Source organism: Ursus americanus, chromosome 2 (genome assembly GCF_024610735.1).
Source record: "Ursus americanus isolate L20-20 chromosome 2, mUrsAme1.1.p, whole genome shotgun sequence".
NCBI classification, from domain to species: Eukaryota; Metazoa; Chordata; class Mammalia; order Carnivora; family Ursidae; genus Ursus; species Ursus americanus.
In genome coordinates, this window is record NC_142128.1 from 1,685,954 (window position 1) to 1,708,672 (window position 22,719).

The following is a 22,719-nucleotide window of genomic DNA, read 5'->3' on the forward strand; positions in this document are numbered from 1 at the left end:
GTGCTGGCAGCAGGGGTACAGCCAGCGAGGACATGGAAGCTCTCGCTCCCGCCCTCACCCCAGGCATCTCCTCCATCTGGCTGCTCTGACTGCAACCTTTGCAATAAACCAGTGATTGTACATAAAGCATTTTCCTGAATTCTGAGTCATTCTAGCAAATCCTCAAACGGGTGGGGGGTATGGAGGGAAATCCCGGATCTGTAGTCAGCCAGGACGAAAGCACAGGCAGCCTGAGGACCTGGGACTTGCGGCTGATCCGTGGAATGGGGGCAGCTCGTGGGACCCAGCCTTCTCCTATGGGGTCGTGTCAGGACGGAGCGTAACAACAGAGCACCCGCTGGCCTCACGGGGTTGGCAGGAAAGACCTAACACTGAGCCTGCAAGAAGTCACACAGCTGTTAGCCTCTGAGCCTCCCGCCAGGGAAGGGGACTCCTTCCTCACGGCGCAGCCCTGGGGGGAGGTCTTCCCGTTACTCACGGCCGAGGGCATCCCGACCTCTGTTCCTCTCCGGGGACCTTCCTGAGCACACAGGTCTACACGCACACAGACACCCACACGCTGCCCCCTGGGCTCCAGGTTTCACATCATCAGGAGGTCACTCGGAGCCCATGTCACAGCAAAGACAGGGTTCCCCGATCCAGGCACACATCCTTCTCGTGGCCCCCAAGCACCAGGAAGGCAAACGTGGCCTGGCACGTGGCAGGGATGACAACAACGTGCTGCCTCAGCAGAGTCATGCCACGGGGTACACTGTGGGGCACCCTGCACCCTCCAGACTGACCCAGCTGTGCTCACTCAGGCCGAGGCCAAGCAACAGTGAAGCGGAGCCGCTCCCGAGCCACGCCCAGAACACGCGCGGGCGCGCGCGCGCACACACACACACACGCACACACACTCACGCTGGGCTCCGCCTTTCCAAAGCAGAGGCACCTTGCACACCCCCGGGCCGCCAGGCCTACCTGCTGGTGATGGTGTTGTTCCTCTCCTGCAAGGCCAGTTCTCGCTGCTGCAGGTCAACAATGAACCTGGAAAGGTCTTCCGGGGTCCTGTGGGATCAAGAACACGCGTCAGCATCAGCCACTCCCTGGAGGGACCTCATTCTGTGCACAGACGGCCACCAAGGCAATGCCAGCAGCAGATGAGTCACAGACCTGGGACCGGGCTCATCCCGCGCACCATTCTGGGCCAGTGCGGCACTGCGCGCACACCGCGACCCGGGTTCAAACCGCAGCCCGCCCCTGGCTACATAGTATCAGGTAGATTATTTTTACTTGACACAACTTCATTTCAGCTGTACGAACAGGTCGACAGCTAGCCGCCAGTGCCACCCTGCAGAGAAGGGGAGGTGAGATGGAGGGGGGCTCTGCACAGGTCACGTGCCCACCTCCCTGGAACCAGCAACAGGAAGAGCAGCCACAGACGCCCCCACGGACGGCACTCCGTTGTGTTCACGCAACTCCGCACTGCCCATCTTACCACACGTCCAGAGCATCGTGCTGCCACTGTCGCCACTCACAGAGGAGCAGAGACCCCAGGTGTCAAAAGCGTCTCACGATGCACTCCTCTCTGAGGAGAGCAGCACCTCCGTCCGACCCCTCAGACCCCGACTCTGGAACCAGCAGAACACGCACCAACTACACCTGTGACCGACTACAAGGACACCCGGCGCAGCGGGAACAGTACCCACACAGCACACGGCACGCAAGCTGGGGGCTCCCTGGCCTGCAGGTGGCAGCTGAGCTTGAGGCCTAAGGACCAAGCACGGGGCCACACGGGGCCACGTGTAGGAGGCGTCACAGCCTCCTCCATCACTGAAGGAGCCACAGGGGCTGTGACCAAAGCTACACCCTCAAGACATGCCCTCTGTGAAATGACAGTCTGTCACAAAGCCACGGGAGCGGCTGCCGGTCGCTACGGGCTCCGAAGGCCCTCTTCCTGGCCTCCAACGGCACCGCAGCGCCCGGCCCCCAGGCGCTCCGCCTCCCACAGCCTTGCCTCTGGACACGGACAGAGCTCTGTGTTAGCTCACCCTGTGCTCACGATGCTCTTCCTCATGAGGTCTCAGGGCGATCAGTACCCCTGGAAGAAGGAACTTCCCATCACGGCCCCAGGCCGCCCCCCATCCCGCCTGCCCCACTCTGCATTTGCCACGGGGTCTCTCGGTGTCTGCCGTCACTAGAACAGGAGCTCCCAGCACCTGTGACCCGTCGGCAGTCCATCTGAAGCCCCGCGCGCCCCGACTGCTCACACACCTGGGCCTCTAGGGTCCACACCCTTCCCGCAGGTGCTCCCGGGCTCTCCCCATCACAGACACCCCTCCCAGCCACCTGAGAAAGAGCCCCTCACTGGGCCTACAGGAACCACTGGGCACAGGGAGACGAGGAGATTTCTCCCCAAGTTCCTCCGCAGACCCGATGATCATCTGTAAGGACCCTGTGCGAGACTGAAATCCAGCAAGGGGAGGGCTTGAGCCAGCCTTGCATGCCAGGTCCCATTCTTCTTGGAGCTTCCTCAAGTTTTCCAACCTTGAGGAGCATAAAAATAAACCTTTTCAAGCCAAGAGGCATTTTTTCTGAAACAGTCTAAAGATATTCAAGTTGTTGCTGTTTCTCTGTGTTACTCAGTCACAGGGGTTGGCAAACAGTTACTAAATCCGTGGCACAAGTTTAATGAGAACAAATTAAGAAGACAGCGTGCACACCCACGTCTGCAGAGCCCCCTACCCCGGCCCTCGCTCCGTGGGGGAGGCAGAAGGGTGCTGCATCTTCCAGCCCAGCCACACCTGCTCAGGCCTGAGTGGTGAAAAGGGCCCACAGAGAGGACCTATCAGCAGACAGCCACCAAGTCTCCAGGGGTTCTCGGTGACCGAGGCGGCAGCTCTCATGGAGGGCAGGTCGCCTGCAGTTCCCTCCAAGTAGAAGCCTTCCAGAAACCTGGAGGCCAGTTGGCAGAGACAGGTGCACGTGACTCCAATTTAGAGACAAGCTTCGTGCCCTGAGGTCCAAATTAGCCCCCAAAACCTAGGACTTAGATACAGTGGACAGCCAGACTCACTTTCACCCAGGTTCTGCAATCTCCTTTGAAGTGAAGATAATTTGAAAGGAAATAATTGCATAACGAGGGAAAAATTGGAACGGTTCAAATCAGGAGAAAAGTGAACTTAATACGCACTCTGAAATACTCCATCCCACTGACGGCGACCCGCATCCCCTGGGACCCCACGCAGGCCAGCGCACACGAGGCCACCCCACACATGCGCATACACACACGGCCGTGCCCAGGACACGGGGTCTCTGCTGCGTCAGCTCAAGGCACACACAGGCCATCAGACGCCCAGGTACCGCGGGACTTCTGGACAGCCATCAAGGGGCCTGGCTCCACATTCGAATGAACCGAGCAGCAAACCGACTTTCCCGCCCCTCCCCCAGAGAGAACACCAGCCACGCAAACACGGTCCACTTGCCTGAGGAGCGGGATGTCCACAGCCTAGGTCACCTGAGTTCGTGCTGCCCCTCCCAGAGCGGGCCGAGAAGGCGGGTCGTCCCCGCACAAACCACAGCGCGCAGCCACGCAGATCCGACCGGCACGCCTGCAGGTGGGTCCTTGGCCACGGTCCCAGCCCCCCAATCCCAGGTGCCAGCATTCAGATGAACCACCCCCTCCTCTCGGAGCAGGGACGTGGGCTGCAGGGCCTGCCTCCCCCACGTGCACGGCACGACGCCCACACCCGCCCCTACTACAGTGGCCAGCAGCTGCCGGAGGGCACATCACCACCGCACAGTCTTTCCCTCGGCGGCCTGTAGAGCCCCCCACCTGTGGCTCGGAGTCCTGCTGTATCAAGACTCGGGGCCCCTGTCTGGTCACTCCTGCCAGCACTACGGCTCCGCTTCCCCCTAACAACCCAAAGCACAGAAAACTAGCAGGCAACACACACGAATTTCCCATCCGCCAGCTCATTCTCCCCTCAGAGACGGAGAAAAGGTGGGACATCGTTCAAGGAAAGAGACGGACAGGGTGCAGTCGCCATCCAGACGACTGCAAGCTGACTGGCTGGCTCGACAGGGCTCCTCTGGCTTTCTTTGCAAAACCCGAAGACCCAGGCATACTGCAGCGCGGACGCCCAACGACCCTCGCGCACTCACCGCATGGGCACACAAGCCAACCCACGTAACACTGCGGGGGAAACGAGGACAAGACACAGGTGACAGTGATGTGTGACGTCTCACTGTATATAAATGAGGAATTCAAGGTCCAACTCGAAATAAGCAATGTGTTAAACTGCATGGGATTCTGCACACCCTCAGTTCTGCAGGGCTGATCAAAAAGAAAACACGTGGGGGGGCGCCTGGGTGGCACAGCGGTTAAGCGTCTGCCTTCGGCTCAGGGCGTGATCCCGGCGTTCTGGGATCGAGCCCCACATCAGGCTCCTCCGCTATGAGCCTGCTTCTTCCTCTCCCACTCCCCCTGCTTGTGTTCCCTCTCTCCCTGGCTGTCTCTCTCTCTGTCGAATAAATAAATAAAATCTTTAAAAAAAAAAAAAGAAAAGAAAACACGTGGAGCGCCTGGGTGGCACAGCGGTTAGGCGTCTGCCTTCGGCTCAGGATGTGATCCCGGAGTTCTGGGATCGAGCCCCACATCAGGCTCCTCTGCTAGGAGCCTGCTTCTTCCTCTCCCACTCCCCCTGCTTGTGTTCCCTCTCTGCTGGCTATCTCTATCTCTGTCAAATAAATAAATTCTTTAAAAAAAAAAAGAAAAGAAAACACGTTCTGTTGGGGGACTGACGTGTATGAGGCTTTAGTTAGAAACAGTGCATTTACGGCAATGGTTCCAGAATGTTCTATGTGACAAAAAGGAGAGACAGAGAGGTGGGTGGTGCAGTGTGTGGACACTCTAAAGCCAGAAGGGGCACCTGGGTGACTCAGTCAGTTAAGGGCCCAACTTTTGATGTTGGCTCAGGTCATGATCTCAGGGTCCTGGGATCGAGCCCCGTGCCGGACTCCCTGCTCTTCAGGGAGTCTGCTTCTCCCTCTCCCTCTCTCTCTGCTCTTCCCCTGGCTCATGTGTGCACACACTCTCTCTCACTCACTCAAATAAAATCTTCAAAAAAAAAAAAAAAGCAGCAACCACGTGTGGCTAATATGTGCAAATGTGTGTTCGAGCTCTGCTTTCAACTCTTGGACACATACCCAGAAGCAGAACGGCTCGACCATCCCACCCTCGACGTTCTGAGGAACAGCCACACTGGTCTCCACAGCGATACCACAGTCATTCAGGTTTACCGAGGCTCAATAATAGAAGTGAGTAGGTTCTCACAGCCCAACTTGGGTACTATCTACCCCTGAGCCCTGAGGCCTGAGGCTGGGCAGAAGAGGCAGGCAGCTGGGGGCCACAGCGGCACAAGGCACAGGAGAACATGGGGCGCACTCAGCGGACAGGGCAATGGGACCCGTGCAGTTCCGCAGGCGGAACTATGGGGCAGGGTCGTTTGGAATGGGAAGAGCGGCCCATGTCATCGGCAGTCACTCCAGTCCACCCACCGTCACCTCATGGTCCATGGAATCGAAACCCCTGCAGGTGGGCCCAGGATCCACAAACGAATTCCCTGGTGTTTCTTAGGCACAACTCAGAACCACTGGTCATTTGCAGAAAAAGTGGGGCAATCTAAGCAGGAAAATAATCCTACAGGTGCTGCGGGGCAAGTCACCAAACAAGTTATGCCATCAAGAAAACCACCCACTGTACACTTGACAAAGGAAAACATTCTTGGAGGTTCTCTGTCAATTTGACGGGCAAGTATTAGACTTCAGAATTTGGTCCAAATCTAAAAGAATCCCAGAAGACAAGGCCATGAGCTCCCACGACCCTTGCTTTGTGCCAGGGGCGCACACGCACGGAGCGGACAGGCTGTGTGCCCGCATCACACAGCCGGCAGCAGGTTCTTGGGCCTCAGGCTGCTTTTGTCCCACGGGGCACACACAGGCTGCCACGAGAACAAGAAGGGGAGGGGAGGGGAGCAGTGTTTTGAAATGCTAACACCTGTGGGTCTTCTGACCACAAAAGTACGCACACTGAGGAAAGCAAAAGCAGAAAGCTGGATTGGCTAGACTAACAATGTGCCGTGTGGACGGCAGGGAGACACGGGGGAGAAGCAGCCAGACCCCCATCACAGCAGCAGACCCCTGCTACTGTTCACCTTCCAAAGTTTCTATCATCCGTTGTGAGAACATCTGTCAAGTTTTCCTTAAACCGTGCTTTCGAGCCGTGGAACCTGGGGCCACAGCGCTGACCCGGTGAGACCGCACACCTGGCGAGGCAGCTCAAGAGCGGCTAGTGGGCCAAGCCCAAGGGCACGCCGCCCTCCCAGCCCGGCAGCCGCAGGAAAACCACCGTGGGACCCCGGCACCCACGCTCTCGCGCTGGCGTCCCAGCTGCTCACAAAGGCTGGGCTGGGCATGGGAAGCCACTCAGGCCTCCCCGGCTTCGTAGCAGGTCAGGGCCGCAGGGCTGGCTCTGCACATCATGTGGGGGCCCAAGAGATGGCCCGCTGCTCCAGGGGCCCAGGCCCCTCTATCCTGTGACCGGAAGGATGGCGGCACAGGAGGCAGACGCGTGCGTGTGTGCACAGTGTCATATGTCACGTATGTGTGCGTTTCCCATTCACATGCTCCAACTTACGTGGGTCTGGGGACTGAGCACAGAGGACAGAAGACGAGGGTCCTGGAAGGCAAGGTCGGGATGTCTGGTGTGTCTCAGGGAAAGAGGAGTGCAGGCGGCACTGCGGGGGTGCAGGTGACACGCACCGGGCGAGGAGGAGGCCCGTAGGATGGGGACGCGGATAACTGCTGTGGGACCCCCTGGTCTGCAGGCAGCAGCCCAGCCCTTCCTCCAGAAGCACCCCCTCCTCCGCCCAAAGGGCCAGGTGAGGCCGGCAGGTGCTCAGGGAAAGCGCTCGAGGACAACGTCCCCAAAACTGCACCAACAACTTCACAAATAATGGCTCAAAGAAAATACACTGACACAGGCGTGTATTTACAGAGCATGCTCTGAAAAGATTCACCCCAAATGGGGGTTGGGGGCACCTCCAGGTCAGGGCCGAGACCAGTGGCGGCAATCAAAGAGATCTTTAACTTATAATAAGAATCTGTGTTACATGTCGGAGAACAAATAAAAACTAGAGACACCCCCCACTCAGTGTGCTAACAATACACAAAGAGCCGCAGGAAACGCCCAGCCGGAGTGGAGAAGCGGGAGGCTAACGGAGGATGGGGCTTGCCCACGTGTGCTCAACGCAGCGTGAGCCAGGGCGGGGGCCACGGGAGGAGAACATCTGGAAGAGGCGGCGGGGCAGGAGACACAGCGGGAGAAGCCCTGGGATCCAGGGATCCGAGAGGCGTACCCACAGCGCCTGTCACCTGTCGTGAGCGCCCAGCAGGAACACGGGCTGCTCCCCGGGAGCCGGGCCATCAGGAGGGTCACGGAACAGCCGCAGGCTTCAGCAGCATCAGATCAAAGACCAGAGGCCGAAGCACCTCCGACCGGCAGGACGCGTTTACTCTCCAGAAACCTCCTGGCCTGTTGTGTCGCCAGAGCTACTCAGAGACATTTACCAAGGGTGCTCTGGGGCCTAGCTCAGCGCGCTCCACGAGCAGGACTCGGGCCAGGCATCATCACAGCCCAGAAACAGGACCGGGAGCGCTCAGACAGGAAGATCAGTCCGTCCCCAGACTTCCACTTCCCACTCGACAAGGTGGAAGGCCTTCAGAGGGCCTCAGGAGCCTCACCTGGGAGGTGACAGGAGAGTGACAGTTCCCACGGCAGCCCAAGCTGTGACAGCTGCTGAAAACGCTGGCTTCAGCTGCGAAGCCTTTTAACTCTGACTGGTGGGTTTCAAGGCGGAAAACGTCTCTTTGTTCGATCTGCAGCTGAATTTTGACTCCAACTCAGCTGCGCGTGGCCCAGCAGGGGCCTGGGAGAGTCACCCCGCAGGGTGACACTTGAGGAAAGGCAGCCCAGCCCAGCAGCAGCTATTCTGAGGTTCGTGCTAGCAGGTGCCAGGGCTCCTGTCGAAGCCCCAAGTGCCAGTTTCGTGAGATCCAGGACTCCAATTTCTAAGAGGAAGCTCCGGCTCACCTCCAGGGAGCCATTCTCCCCAAGAACAAAGGCCACAGGGCCCAGGCTCCTGGGAGTGGCTTCGGCCGGGCAGGGGGCCTTACAACAAGGGGACAAATGCCCTGCACAAAGTATGTAGAACCAGGACTAGAAAACGCTGCACAGCAAAACTTGGCTTAAACCCAGATGGAGTACAGACGTTCACAACTACAAAGCCACAGAGGCAACGGGAGGTCCCATTAAATCAGGTTTTTCTTGATAACAGGGCACAGCTATGAGGGGAGGTGGGGCTGGGGTCGGGAGGGAACATGTCACTAAGCGCTGAGTTAAGACAAAACCTGGTATGCATCCCAGGATGAGGAGAGCAGCTACTGTTTTCCTCAAGAAAAGGATGAATTCCCTATGACCTGGACATGGACCAGGTTCTGACCAGGTCCCCTCCGTGGCTGTTCCTGCCGCACCCGGCCCTGGGGCTATGGAGCTAGAGATCAGACACTCCAGAGAAAGTGACCACTGATGGTCACGAGGCTACAGGCACCCGCGAAGGTCATCTGTCCCTCTCCCCACGTGACATGTTGGCCACAGGAACTACCCACATTGGATAGCGGCCATCCATACATCTTCTAAAGCTGCCTGTTTTCTCACATAAACAGAGAACAAGTGGCTCTTTCCCCATGGAGAGCAGCAGGCCAGTTAAGAGACGGAGTCTCTGCACGCACCCAAAGGTCCACAGGGCAGCACATGACCCAGCAGACCCCGTCACACTGTCTGCCTGACAAACTACTGCCCATCAGCAACCCTCCCTTAGGCCCCCTCTGCCCACGGGGAACACCCTAGAGGGGTCTGCATGTCCCGTCCCCTGCTCAGTGGAGCCTCAGCCCCCTCCTCACTGTCCTCTGCCAGGAGCACACCTCTCTGCAGTCCAGCCCACCCGTGCTCTCCCACCCCTCCAGGCAGCAGCTGCCTGCGAACCTCTGTACTGACACCCTGCGGTCCTCTCTGTCCTCCCAGGACACCCACTCCTTCTCCAGCTCCCTCACTGGCTTGCCTCTTCCTGCTGGATGCCTCTCGCCCCCGCCCTTAACTCGCCTCGTCTTCCCCACCCCCTCGCCCCAGGCCGGAGTTGCCCAGCTGCCTCCTGGGCGGCTTCTGAGTGGACAGCACCTTCCTGCTCCTCCTACCCCGTCCCCCTCTGGTTTCTCCACCCGGCCAGCAGCCACGACGAGCCCCGTGGTTCCGGGGGCCTTCTTCCAGGCCACTTCCACTCGGCCGGTGCAGCATCAGCACAAATCCAGACACAGCCGCTCGTCCCAGGGGCCTCGTGGCCCGTGCCCTGCATCTCATACTTGCCTCCAAGCATCAACTCGACAGCCAGCAAACATAGCAAGCACTTTAAAATTTAAGCGAGGTCCCGTGCCTCATGTCCAACTGTGCAGCGCATTCCCTCCACAACGCCAGGGTGACACCAAAGTTGCCACCAGAGCTTACGAAGCTGGCACGGCCCAGCCTCCCACGTGCCCACCCCAGGGCCTCTGCACGTCCCACTTCCAGCAGCCTCCTCCCCCAGGTGTCTGCACAGCATACCCCTCATCAGCTCTCTCGGGTCTCTGCTCAAATGTCTCCTTTGGGCCTGCCCCCACCACCCTGTTCAAATCTGCAGCCGCAGCCCCAGACTTCTGTCCCCTTGCCCCACACCCGCTCCTTCAGAGAGCACATCAGCATCCAAGATGCCACAGGTTTTACCCACTTACCTACTTGTTCTGCTTCAACTAGAATGCAAGCTCCAGGCGAGAAAGACACTGTTGGCTATTTTGCTTTGTTTCTTACGCTGGCCATGAACCTCAAACAGCATTGGGCACAGGGCAGTAGGCTTGCAATAAATATCAGTTGAATGAATGATAAACCACATTATCTTTGCAGAACAATAACTAAGGAACGAAACTGTATCCAACCAGAGCTGGAATTCAGACCACAGGATCGGAAGTTTAGAATTACTTGTTAAATAAATCACAGCCTAGCCCTACAATGGAATCTGTTTAAAAGGGAAAAGAAGAATCTTTTTATATGTTAATGTGGGAAGGTCTGGAAAATGCTCTGCTAGAGAAAAAAACATAAGCAGAAGGCAAGCACTAGGCCACCTTTGTATGAAAGAAACAGGACATACGCACATACACAAGTATGGCTGAGCTGGTTGACAGATGCATAAGAAATGTCTAGAAGGACAAATAAGACAAAAACAGTGGCTTCCCATAGGACAGAAAGAAAACTGGGAAATGTTATACTATTCAGTAAACAATCGTGAAGCTTAGCACTGTAAACTTATGTTGCGGAATTAGATCTATCCCGTAAGAAGTTAACCTACCAAAGTCTGGTCATGGCTGTTCATAACGGAAAATCACGGGCTGTCCATCAACTGTGTTCGGCTACGTGTACCAGGAAGACTGACCTGCATGCCAAGCATGACAGACAGATACCAGCAGAAGGCTTTGGGGCGCCTGGGTGGCACAGCGGTTAAGCGTCTGCCTTCGGCTCAGGGCGTGATCCCGGCGTTCTGGGATCGAGCCCCACATCAGGCTCCTCCGCTGGGGAGCCTGCTTCTTCCTCTCCCACTCCCCCTGCTTGTGTTCCCTCTCTCGCTGGCTGTCTATCTCTGTTGAATAAATAAATAAAATCTTTAAAAAAAAAAAAAAAAAAGAAGAAGGCTTCCCACGTAAAAGCACCGGGACCGGTCACTGACCTCACACATGGGTGTCGCAAATGCAGTAACTGGTACAAAGGCACAAGCCCCCCAGCAGGCTGCAGACTTCTTCAAATGTGGGTCTCCTGAGTTCCACCGTACACTTCTTACAGACACCACCAACCATCACCCACGATCTCGGCTTTGTTTCCTGAGTACGGATGTCTGCAGCCTTCCTAGGCCTTCCGACCCATCCCACCAATCTCTCCATCAGTCGCTGCATTCAGCTGCCATGTGCTAGCAGTTCTCCTGTGAGGCTTTCCAAAGCGTTCAACGGTGTTTTCATGGAAACACGGCTTCCCTCACACATTTGTACGTCATCAGCCCCCACGACACTGAACGAAGGAATTAGTCATGTGGGCTCCAGCAGAGACAGGAGCATCTTGGGCCCAGCGAGCGCCCGCATGGCCCAGGCTCGCAAAGGCCGGCAAGTTCCAGAAGGATGGCCACGAAGCACGGGGGCAGCAGCGCGGGCAACAGCAGGACTCCTTCCAGGCTTCAAAGGGACTGCTGTTCTTCGCGATTTGAGAGCGGAGACACAGGGGACCACCCGTGTTCCTTAAAGACGTGCTTTTCCACTTATAAAACATTTCAAACGTTTACAAAATGAAGACGAGCCAGTGTCCCGAGCCCCTGCTGTGTTTCAGAGACAGGAGCGAGGCAAGTTCACTGAAGGACAGAATCAGAGTCCATACAGCCACCCTGCGGGGGTGGCAGGAAGGGAAGAACGAGGAGGGGACGTCAAGAAGGGCCAGGACCCACCATAACAGGCCGTGGCTTGCCGGCGGCACACGTGCCCGCGGGTCCCTCCACAGGAACGAGCCTGGGGCTGGAATCCCAGCAGCTGCAGTCCGACCTCCCCTCTGTGAGGCCTGTGGCAGGAGACTCGGTCAGGGAGGTCAGGCCCGTCGGGGTTGAGAGGCCCCTCCTTAAGGGACTTCAGCACGAACACAGACTCCCCTGCATGGAGACCGTCCACGGGAACAGCCACAAGGACAGCAAACTCCTGGCCAGAGTCAGCAGCGGCCACCCGACCGCGCCAGGCGAGGCACCAGATGCTGCCGTCCACCCGCCAGCAACCGGCCTAACCGCTTCACGGAAATGAGTGACACGCGTCCCCAGACACATGTAAATAAAATGAAGAAATTTCAAGCCTACAGTTGCTGCCTTCAAATTCCTTCCCCCAGCTCAGGCAGGATTAAAAGGACTTCAAAGCAGCCCGGGTCCCAATTAAGCCAATGTGACCACCCCAGGGATGCTAGAATATTCCTCTACTAACAAGAGGCACTCTTTGAACTGTCGGAGCTAAAAAAAGCTCTCAGAACGTTTCAAACAAATGCCACAATTTTCTCTCCCTATTCCCTCAGTCTCTGGAAAACTTGATCTTCTGAACACTTTAAACATTCAGAAAGGTGGCTACGCAGCGGCCCCAAAGACCACTTCACCAGGAGCTTGAACAGGGGCAGCAAGCGGGGGGCTCAGGCATAGCTGGACACGGGAGGGCACGTCCATCCTATACGTGAGCACTGTGGGCGGTCTCGCGGGCCGCACACCCGACCAGTGTGCTTCGTGGGGCGCTCCCCCTGACACCAGGAAGGTCGGACGTGGTGGGAGGCCGGGCTGGCAGCAGGGGAGCAGTCGCAGCTCACGCAGCCAGGTGTGCTGCCACGGGCAGACAGAGGGCGCACACGGAAGGGACAGCAGGCGTGTGAGCCGAAGGGGACATCACACACATCTCCCCCCGGCCCAGTCCACACACACCATGACTCAGACCTGCTAGGCCGCCGCTTCTATCTACTCCTGGCCGTGACCCCGCCGTTCAAGCACTACAAAACCCGCACAACAAATTCAGCACCCCACCCCACCCCGGCCCTCCCACCGTGCCGGCAAGGATTTCTTTCAGCAGAGAGGCGGTGGATAGCAAAGAAGGGAGAGTTAAAGACCAGGTCAGCTGCCTTGCAGGCGACAATCAAAGGCAACACAGGAACAAAGGACACTCCAAAACGAGAGCCCGCACCAGGAAGATGCCCTCTGAACCTGCCGAGCAACACAGGAGAGAGGGTCTCGGAACTGTGGGGAAGCAGCAGGCCTGCTGGTGGCCCAGGCTCAGGCAGCGGTCCCAGGACGGGCCTCGGATGGCCGTGCGACTCCAGGCAGGTTACTGTACCTTTCTGAACATGGGTCTACCCATCCTCAGGTGAGGAAGGGACTTGGAGAACAGGACCTGTCCTGATCTAGGATTCTGTTTCCAAAAACAAAAGTGGCCTAAGGATCTGCTCACTGTGATGACAGGAACAAGGTGGAGAACAACCCCAGTGAGGGCGTGTGGCCCCACGGCCGAGCTCAAGACCCTGGGTTTTACCCTCAGTGTGGTCACAAGCCACCGGGGACCAGAGCAGGAGAAGCAGACAGTTCTACGTGTCCATTTGTGTTAAAGAGAGATGGGTACCAGAAGTTTATCCTGCTGTTCGTAACAAGAACCAGAAATGACCCAAATCCCCCACCAGCAGGGAAATGCCGGCAGCACCACACAGGGCGGCTGGGCAGCCATCGATTGGGTGCTGCGGAGGGAGGGCTCTCAGCAAGCCACACGAGGATATGGGACACAAAGGGAAGGCTGTAGGCCACACACATAGGACCACCCAGTCTGTATATCGACACTGGAAATCTAGGGAGATGAACAGGACTCCCTCGAGAGTGGTTACCTCCTAGTGCTGGGATGGTGAGGAACTGGTTTCTATCTACACGCATTTCACTGCTTTGTAAAGGACGTTACTGGTGACACACAATTAAGAACAAAGTTCTACGGCCACCTTGTTCTACTTTATTGTCAAGAAAAACACATATTTACGGACATGAATTGTTATTTATCTGGAAAAAATGTCATCTCCTTACTCACAGCGCTAAGAACACACAGACGTTCCCACGGCAGGCACCCACCTGTACTCACGGTAGCCCAGCATGGGCTGGGCACCATGACCCGCAACAGGACAGACCTTCACGGCACAAGAACACGGAACAAGCAGCAGCTGGTATGGGAGCCATACTGGGGAGCAGGTGAGAGTTTGGGGTGCACACAGGCTCGCAGAAGGCTCCGTGAGAAGACCGGTTTCTGACAAAGCCTAAGCGATAAGCTAGCGTCCTCCCAGAGAAGAGGGTGTGGGGCTCTGTCACTCGGGCCACGACTCCCTGACCTCATGGGATCCAGCTGCCGCCAGGAGCAGCTCGTTCCAGCCACAGGGAGAGGCCACGGAGGGAAACCGGGGCCAGCTTCATGGGCGTCACAAAGGCGTCACTGGGTGAACAAAGCCAGCCTGGATGTCCTGTCCCCAAGCAGCATCTGAGGGACTGCAGCCACCAGGCGCCCTGACCACCTACAGAATCCTGCAGGGGCAGTCACTGGCACCCGGGGCAGCCCAGGAAGGGCCACAGAGGCAGAGAAGGCACAGAGGCAGCGCCCAGGGCCAACGGGCACCTGTCGGGCGAGCTTGGTTGCAAGAGCAGCAGGCATAGTGCTCAGAGCTTCACGGAGAGAGAGCCCTTGGGAGGCTGCAGCAAAGAAGGCTCTAGAAAAGGCCAAAGTGGGCGCTGATGAGGTTTTAACCACGTAACAGCGGTGCTGGAGTGACCAGGGAAGTGCTCTAGAGACGGACAGCAAGTAAGGAGGCAGCAACGGACGACAACAACCAGGGGTCCAGGCTGGGTGCAGAGCAGACAGGGTGTCATTCCCAAAGGTAGGGAGTGGGGAGTGGGGCCAGGTGCCTGGGGCGGAGAGGCAGAAACGCAGGTGGCAGGCGGGCTGCCCCAGGGCAGTCCACTCGCAACAATCCCAAGGCCTCGGCTGGAACAGACATCTGGCCGACACAGGCAGGATCGAACGCTGTGTCAGAAGGGTCCGGTTTTCCAGGCTGCTGCAGCTGGAGGCTGAAGCCGAGGGCCGGCCCAATCCCAACATGAAGCTGAGGGGCGGCGGTGGCACACAGCACCGAGCTAGCCCTCCTAGGTCACCACCCCACCATACAGGTCCCAGCACGGTGACGGAGGCCAAATGGTCGCCTGAGGCCACAACCGCAGGACGCAGCCCCGGGACTAGCTGCAAGGCCTGTCTGTGTCCAGCGAAGCCAGAACCACACACCCGCAAACGTACCACAGCGTCACACCCGGAGCAGCAGCTGGTGGCAGGTGTGGTCCACGCGGGGCCACGGAAACCACCGCAGAGCAGCGGGGCCAGGGGCCCGCTGCTGAGGAGTGACTCAGCCCTCCCGCCTCCCCCGGTGTCCCCGCCAAGAGCAGGTCCATGGAAGAGGCCACAAACGGGAGTCCCCAAGACACTAGTAGAAGCCACATGTGTGACAAACAGGGCATGTGACCAGGAACCTTCAGCAGGCAGGTTCCTGAGGCAGCGCCCCATACAAACCAGTCTTTTTCAAACCAAAAAAAAGAAGTCTTTCTGCAAGGGACCGCGTCCTGTGACCATAAGTGGCCCTCCAACAGAAGGTAAGGCCAAAGTGACTCTTTCAAGAGGACACAAACACCACCCCCCGGCCTCCCACCTCCCCCGCACAGACACTGGCTGGGCCAGGGTCCCAGGACACTCCGGGGTTGGAAATTCCAGCACTGCGGCACTCGCCACATCACAGAACCACGGATCGCACGGAAGCAGAGCGGCACCAATCGTGTGGGTGCCTCCCACGCCGCCAGCAGAAAGGACGGGCGATGTCACTGACGGCCCTTCCCAGATGGGACAGCAGAGTCTGCACACAGCGCATCGGGAGCTCGGAGCAGGTCCTACCTCCTGACCGAGGCGGCTTCTCTCAGCACATCCTAGGCCCTGAAGCAGGGAACAGACATGGAGATGCCAGCTCCCGCCGCCTTCTTCCAGGACAGTCCCAGACGCCAGTCAGCCTGCCAGCCGCGCAGGGTGACGATGATGGATAGGTGCCTGCAGGAAGACGCATCGTGGGCCCTGGGCTCTGTCTCTCGAATGCCTACAGGCCCCCGAGTGAGGACATGGCTGCGTCCCATATCCTGAGCAAGGAGCCCACACACACCCGGCGATCCCAGGGGCGGATTCTCGGGCATGACAGCATTTCCCCTTGCTGTCCCAACACCCTGGTCCTGCACCTGGCTTCACATCCTGCTCGCCTGCCCACCTGCCCGCCGGCTCATCCTCAGGGGAACCTCTTCTCCCGTTTATCATGCTTACAGCAGTTATACAAAGTATAAATAATCACAGTCGAAGATTTGTTATGAAAATCCGCAAACCTTTGCCCCTTCCACTCTGTCTCCTGCAGCAAACACTCGGAATTATGTGAGTCAGTATATTCCCCAGGCAACATGCTTATATTGCTACCTCGCTGGGTTTCTCCCATCTGGGGCATGACCTACAACTCCCCGTGATGGACCCTGACGATCCAGCCTGCACACGCATCTGGCACACACTCCCTCCCTCCCGGGACACCAGCAATGACTCCCAGGTCCCGCCTCATCGACAGTCAGTAGTGAACCCCAGACGACAGGTCAACGTCGTTCACACCACGGCCATGTAGGACACCGCGCCCTGCCCATTTCCCATGCTGCTTTGTGGTTTCCCTCACTTGCTCAGTGTTCAGGGCACTTATGTCTAATCTCACCCTAGGCTCTCTGAACCCACATCCCCTTCCCAGGCATCCAGAGGCAGACGGCGGCGCATCAACCCCTGTGGGAAGCACCTCTCCCAGACCCTCCTCCCTGTGCAGCCTTCTTCACACCTCCGGCTCCCCCCAGCTCCAGCCACCAGTGTCCCTGGGCCCCACACCCAAATCCTCACTTTCTCCTTGTCTTCTAATAGAACACATCCTCCAGCAGCTTTTCTGGAAAGGGATGTGACAGGATACAGTTTCGGAAACTCTGCAAATCCCAAAATACCTTTCATCTGCCCCCGCACTGGACTGTCAGTTTGAGTGGGAATAGAATTCCAGGAGGAAAACTATTTTCCTGCCAAGTCCAGAACGCACGCACGCTGCCAGATTCCAATGTCACTGTTGGGAGCCCAAAGCCATTCTGAGCCCCGATCTGTAGGTAATGTACTTCCATCCTGCGGAAGGCCGGCGGGATGACCTCTCAGTCCGAACTCTCCAGCGACGGCGCACCAGCACCCCCGGGCCGGCCACCGCTCTAACCACTCCTTGCATCCGAATATGGTCCACAAGCCCCAGCCCTCGGTATGTTCTTCTCGCTGGCTCTTGTCCCTTTGTTCTTCCTGGGACATTTCCTCAACTTTTCCAAGCCTTGGAGTGACTCTTTTTCACTCCCACGGTTCTGATTCCCCACAGCTGCTCCTGTTCACTGCGTGCTCTTCCCACAGAGCCTTTCCTTCTTGCAGGTTAAAGCGTCCACTCTCCTTGGAGGACGTCTGCGAGAAGCCTTCTCTTTGCACGGTCTACATTTCCTCCCAGTTGCTCTGACCCACGAGCTATTCTGGTCTCCGTCTTTCGGGCTGGAGCCTCTGCTCAGATGCCGTGTGAGTTGGGAGAGGGGCTGGGATACACGGGCTCCAGGGCCTTCCTGCCTCAGAACCAGGGGGCGTCAAGGCCAGCACCCTGGATCCCACTCTCTGGGAGGCACCCCACCCTCAAAAATAGGCCCTGGCTGGGTATCCACACATCGACGCCTTCCGTGTGCCGCACTGAGGGCGGGCAGCTGACCCCACTGCCCTGAGGTGGAGGATGGGGGCTCTGTCGGCCTCGAAAGATGACTTCCAAGGACCCTCCCCCTCTGCGTCGGTCACTGCCGCTCCAGGGATGGGACATGCAGCTGCCGTACGTCCCAGAAACGCAGGGGCATACATCCAGCGGGCTTGGCTCCCACCGCTGCCCGGCTGACACTCTGTTCTTTCTCAGGTGGGCTGCGTCCAGCGACAACTCTGCAACACTCGTCCCGCCTCCCGACGCAGTGCCGTCACTTCCTTCCACCTTGTCCCCACTCTCGGGAGCTCTGCCTTTCACACGGTCTTTGCTGTGACGGCATCGGCCTCGGAAGGGGACAAGCAGATAGCGTCCATCTACCTCCTTGCACAGTCGCCGCTCTCCACACCCCAGCCCGTGCAGCTGCCAGTCAGTCAGCCGCGTGCCTCAGGCTGGTGCAATGGTGGCCCAGGTATGGCGCAGCCGGAGCCCAGAGCCCAGGGGTGCTGCCCGGGAGGAGCTGGGCCATCGGCAGCTGTCAGCCCTGGCTCTGCCCACAGTCACCTGGAAGGCTGGGTCCGCATCCAGAGTAAACCCAAAGGAGGGAAAACAGAGGAAATAAAGAGGAAAAACAGATGAAATAGAAGAAAATACCATGAAATCAACAAAGTCAAAACTAGTTATTTAAAAGGCTGATCAAGTGGATAAACATCTAAAGATACTGAGGAGACAAAAGAGAAAGAAGGCACAACATCGAGAAGGAAGGACAAGCATCATCACTACAGGTCCTGCACACTCTGTGAACATTAGCCCAGAATTCGACCCTCCAGCTCCATCCGTGCGGTCACAAAGCACAAGATTTCCTCCTCTTCGCGGCTGAGGAACGTCCTGCTGTATCAGCTGTCTGTCAGCGGGCACAGTCCAGCTACTGTAAACACCCAGAGTGGGGTCACAGAGTCTTAAACACAGAGAACTGGGGGCTGCCACCGCGGAGGTGGGTGGGGGGCACCGCGCCTGGTACCGGGCAGTGACGAGGCGGCGCTAACTGCTCCAGGGTCAGCAGTGACCGGAACTGCTCAGGAGCCACAGCGGCACCTCTTCCCCGTGAGGCCAGCACCTTCCAGGCCGCAGCTCCCAGACGTGACCACAGAGTTTCTCAAAACTAAAGATGGTGGGGCTCCATTCCAGACTTGCGGAATGTCTTCATTGGGTGGTCTCTGGTACATTCCCAGAAACTTCTGTCACCGAAAGGAGGTTCTCTCTCTGTAACCATCATGCTCACCCATTTCAATGAGTCAGATGCTAATACCCACTGACTTCTTCGAAAACAGGATTAATCAGTATCCTGACAGAGATCTCGTCTCATTTTTGAACACTGCCTTTTCATCTCTGCCACGGAAACAATCCAAGGTCTCCTCCGTGGCACTATTCCTACTTACAATAACCTCATCAGATGTTTCCAGTGAAAACGACCAGTAGTGACTTAGCCAGAGTCATGAAGCCTCTGTCCTCCGTGGACAGTTCTGTCCTGCCCTGAGGCCTGCCTGAGCTCTCGCTGCAGCCCAGACCAGAGCTCGCGTCTCCCACAGAGGAGGACAGCTCGGGCTCACAGAGAAGGAGCGAGCCAGGCAGCCTCACCCCCAGCCCCTCCGCACACAGACACAGGGTACAGGCCATGAGGTGACATCTTCCAACACATCAGTAAACGGAGTCAGGATTTCCTCATTTTCCCTCAAGAGCAGATGATTCCAGACCTCGGCTAACCCAAAATGTCACAGGGTAAGAACTACTTACACAGAACTAATGAACTAAAGAGGGACGCTTCATCGAGGTTATCTGTGGACGTTGGCTGAAAGCTGTGCTTTCTCGGTACTTAGGGAAGGTACTTCCTTTGTAAGTAGAAAGACCGAAAACAACTTAGTGAACTTGGCTCTGACAAGAAATGAAATGTGCAAATGCTATCCGACCCCACTGCCCTCCCAGATTCGGGAACTGTGAGTCTTCTTACTTCTCCCGGCAGTACGAGCATTCCGTTCTACGAGAGCACCTCTGCTTGTCTACGAGCAGAGAACCGCACGGGCAGACGACCAGCGCCCTGCCCGGAGCGTCTCTATCTGGCGACGGCGATCAGACAGCAGAAGGTGGCAAACCGCTGGTCAGGGTCAGAGGATGACTGCACCTCGACAGGCAATGCCAATAAGCCCCAGGAACACAGCCCAGTCCCCGGCTTACAGGTCGTAAGGCCACTCCCAAGAATGCCAGGAAAGCAGGATATCTGCGGGGGGTCTCAAGAAAAGAGTTTCCTTCAATTTATAAGTATGGCAGGTGAAATCTGGTGGAGAGAATTTCCTAGGCTCGGTTTCCCAGCCTGCAGAAAGCCTGTAAATGTCCCATCTGAGATTTCTTATCTAAGTTTCCGCAGAAGTTAACTTCGTGCCCATTACAACCGCATGGCTCTAGGGCTTTGCAAGGCCAGAGAGAAGGCCTCCATGTAGTACTAACACTCTGAGTATACTCTGTAATATGAGTATTAGCATAACCCACATCAACTATCAGGTCAAACCTACTGACACCAGCCCGGAAGAATCTGTTTTCTTTGAGACTGCTAGCAACACAAAGAGAGAGGCAAACCTTTACTGAGAAAAGGGAAAAAGGGAACTTGGTATCCGGTCTCACTACCCCTCGAGGCTTTTTCTCACTCCCGTCATCTCTGAGCTACAGTACAAACTGGTAAGTGGAAGAAAACTGACAGTAACACAAATACCATCCCCAGAAACCCGCCATGTCTCCTGTGAACACGGCTGCTTCCTGCCCTGTGGACACTGACAGCTCCCCGGGTCTGGCTTCCTTGTGCCAATTAATCCCTGTTTCCTATCACTGAAGCTTCAAAACACAGACACAGCAACACGAACAGCGTGCCCTTTACAGAGTGGGGGACGCAGAGCAGCATGCGACGGCGCCGTCCACCCCCGCCGCCCGGCTCCCGGCACTGGAACCTCTCCGCTGTTCTTGAATACACACTGCGACCACCGCTGAGGTCGTTCGTTTGCCAAACGTGCTGTACTGAGATTTCCCCTTTGAAAACAAATAGATGGTACTTTAAATTCTCCTTTGGACCAGTTTCGAGACCTTACTGATTCCTCCTTTCATTAACACTTGACACCTCTAGACGAGTAAATACAACCTACAAGATCCTGTATTCAAAGTTACCAAACACTGCTACGGAACATGAAATGAGTGGGGAGATACACCACGAACTACAAGGGTCAATATCGTTCGACATCAATTCTTCCCAAATTGATCCACAAACTCACGCAAACTCAGTAAAAAAAATCACAACAGCGTTTGTTGCAGATACTAATGACCCACCTCCAAAACGAGCACCGAGAAGCAGGAGAAACGTTAACGGCCAACAATGCTGAGAAAGGAAGACAGGCGCGCCTGGGTGGCTCAGTCGGTTAAGCACCTGATTCTTCATCTCAGCTCAGCTCTTGATCTCAGGGTTGTGAGTTCAAGCCCCACACTGGGCTCCATGCTGGGCATGGAGCTGACTTTTTAAAAAAAAAAAAAAAGAAAGAAAAGAAAAGAAAAGAAAAAAGAAAACAAGTGTAGGGGACCTGCACTGCTCCACTTCAAGACTTAGCACAGAGCCACAGCGACCAAGAACGGACCAGACACCGACGGCCGTGGGCACGGCCCCTTTCTCTGGTCACAGGAACAACGGTACAGGAAAAGGAGTGACTTCTCCAAAACCAGTGTTCCACCTGATCAAAGCAGGGGTTAAAAAAACAGAACCCTGGCTCTAGCCGCAGGCTACAATGAGATGGATCGCACAGCCGCACATAAAAGATTAGAACAGAAAGCTTCTAGGAAGAAACACAGGAAAGTTAATTTTCAGGCACGAAGTGGCAGAACGCTCCTTAAAGCACAAAAACCACGCCCCATCAAGGGAAAAAACTGATAAACTGGATTTCATCGAAATCGAAAACGCCATCAAGCGTATTTCAGGGACGTCAGAGACGTAATGGCCATGGTCGTCTATGACCAACTATTTCCAAACGAGAGGGGCCTGACGAGGTTCTGCCACGAGAGTCCCGCAACTGACCAGGAAAGCGGGGTGTCCACGTGGCAACGCACGACAGGAAGGCGATGAGAGACCAGACTACATCTCAGGGTGACCATCCTCACGAGACTGTGCAGAGCCAGCGTGAGGAGACACCCGATGTCTGAAATGCTGAACTCAGCCCTCGGCCCTGAAAGCCGTGTGTGTATCTGTGCGTCCGTCTGTCTGCTAGCGTTTTCTGTACACAAACCATGCGTCCTGCGCAGGGAGTCCCTCACGTCCCTTCCCAGACGTGTGCCTTTCGTGTCCCCTCCTCGAGGCGCTGACGGGGGCGTGGTGCTGAGAAGGTGCGAGCTGTGCTCTCTCTGCTCTCCCTCCTCCCTTCCTCTCCGCTCCTCCCAGCGGACAGCCACCACTGACCTGTCTTCCCGTGCGGACCCTCCCTTCCGTGTGCTCAGACTCACGGCTAGGCTTCTCTAAGGCATTTTCCCTTCAGTTGTGGTACTTTTCAACTGCAGAATTTCTACTTTGTCCTTTCTTATAATTTCTGTATATTAATATTCCCTATTTTTATTGATTATTCTCCCTGTGTTTGAGAGACACTTTGCTTCTTTGCGTGTCTCCTAACTACAGTGAGCAGGACATTTCAAATGCTATCACGTGGCAACTCTGGGCACCACAATCCCTACCCACTGGGGGTTGCTGCTGGCTGCTGTGTTTATGTGTCCGTGACTTTGCTGAACTACTCCTGTCACGTCTGTCCCTTTGTTGTGTGCGGCACTGAAGTCTGCTCAGCTTGGCCACGGGAAACACAAATGTACATCAGTGAGCCGGCGCTCTATACCCCCAAAGACAGCCACGGTCACAGAGACAGGCAGGTACACGCGCTGGGGAGGAAGTGAAGAGGTGAAGCCCCCTGCACGGCGGGCGGGAACGGGAGATGCTGCAGCCACGCTGGAAAACAGTCTGGCAACTCCTCACGAAGTGAAATAAAGAATCACCCTATGACCCAGCACCTCTGTTCTAGGAATTTACCCAAGACAAGTGGAAACCTGTACGAGAACGCTCGGAGCACCACTACTCACAACTGCCCAAACGGGAAACAACCCACACGGCTATCGACGATGAAGGAACCAACAACATG

At 56.6% G+C, this 22,719-nt stretch overlaps 1 protein-coding gene across 1 annotated transcript in view; it reads right to left on the reverse strand.

The window, feature by feature from the left end:
- MAD1L1 (mitotic arrest deficient 1 like 1) overlaps positions 1-22,719 on the reverse strand; it is a 337,452-nt gene that overhangs the window by 273,488 nt on the left and 41,245 nt on the right. The window contains exon 10 of the mRNA XM_045813334.2: positions 961-1,047. Within this exon, the coding sequence (XP_045669290.2) occupies positions 961-1,047 (87 nt within the window). The remainder of the gene's footprint in view (positions 1-960; positions 1,048-22,719) is intronic.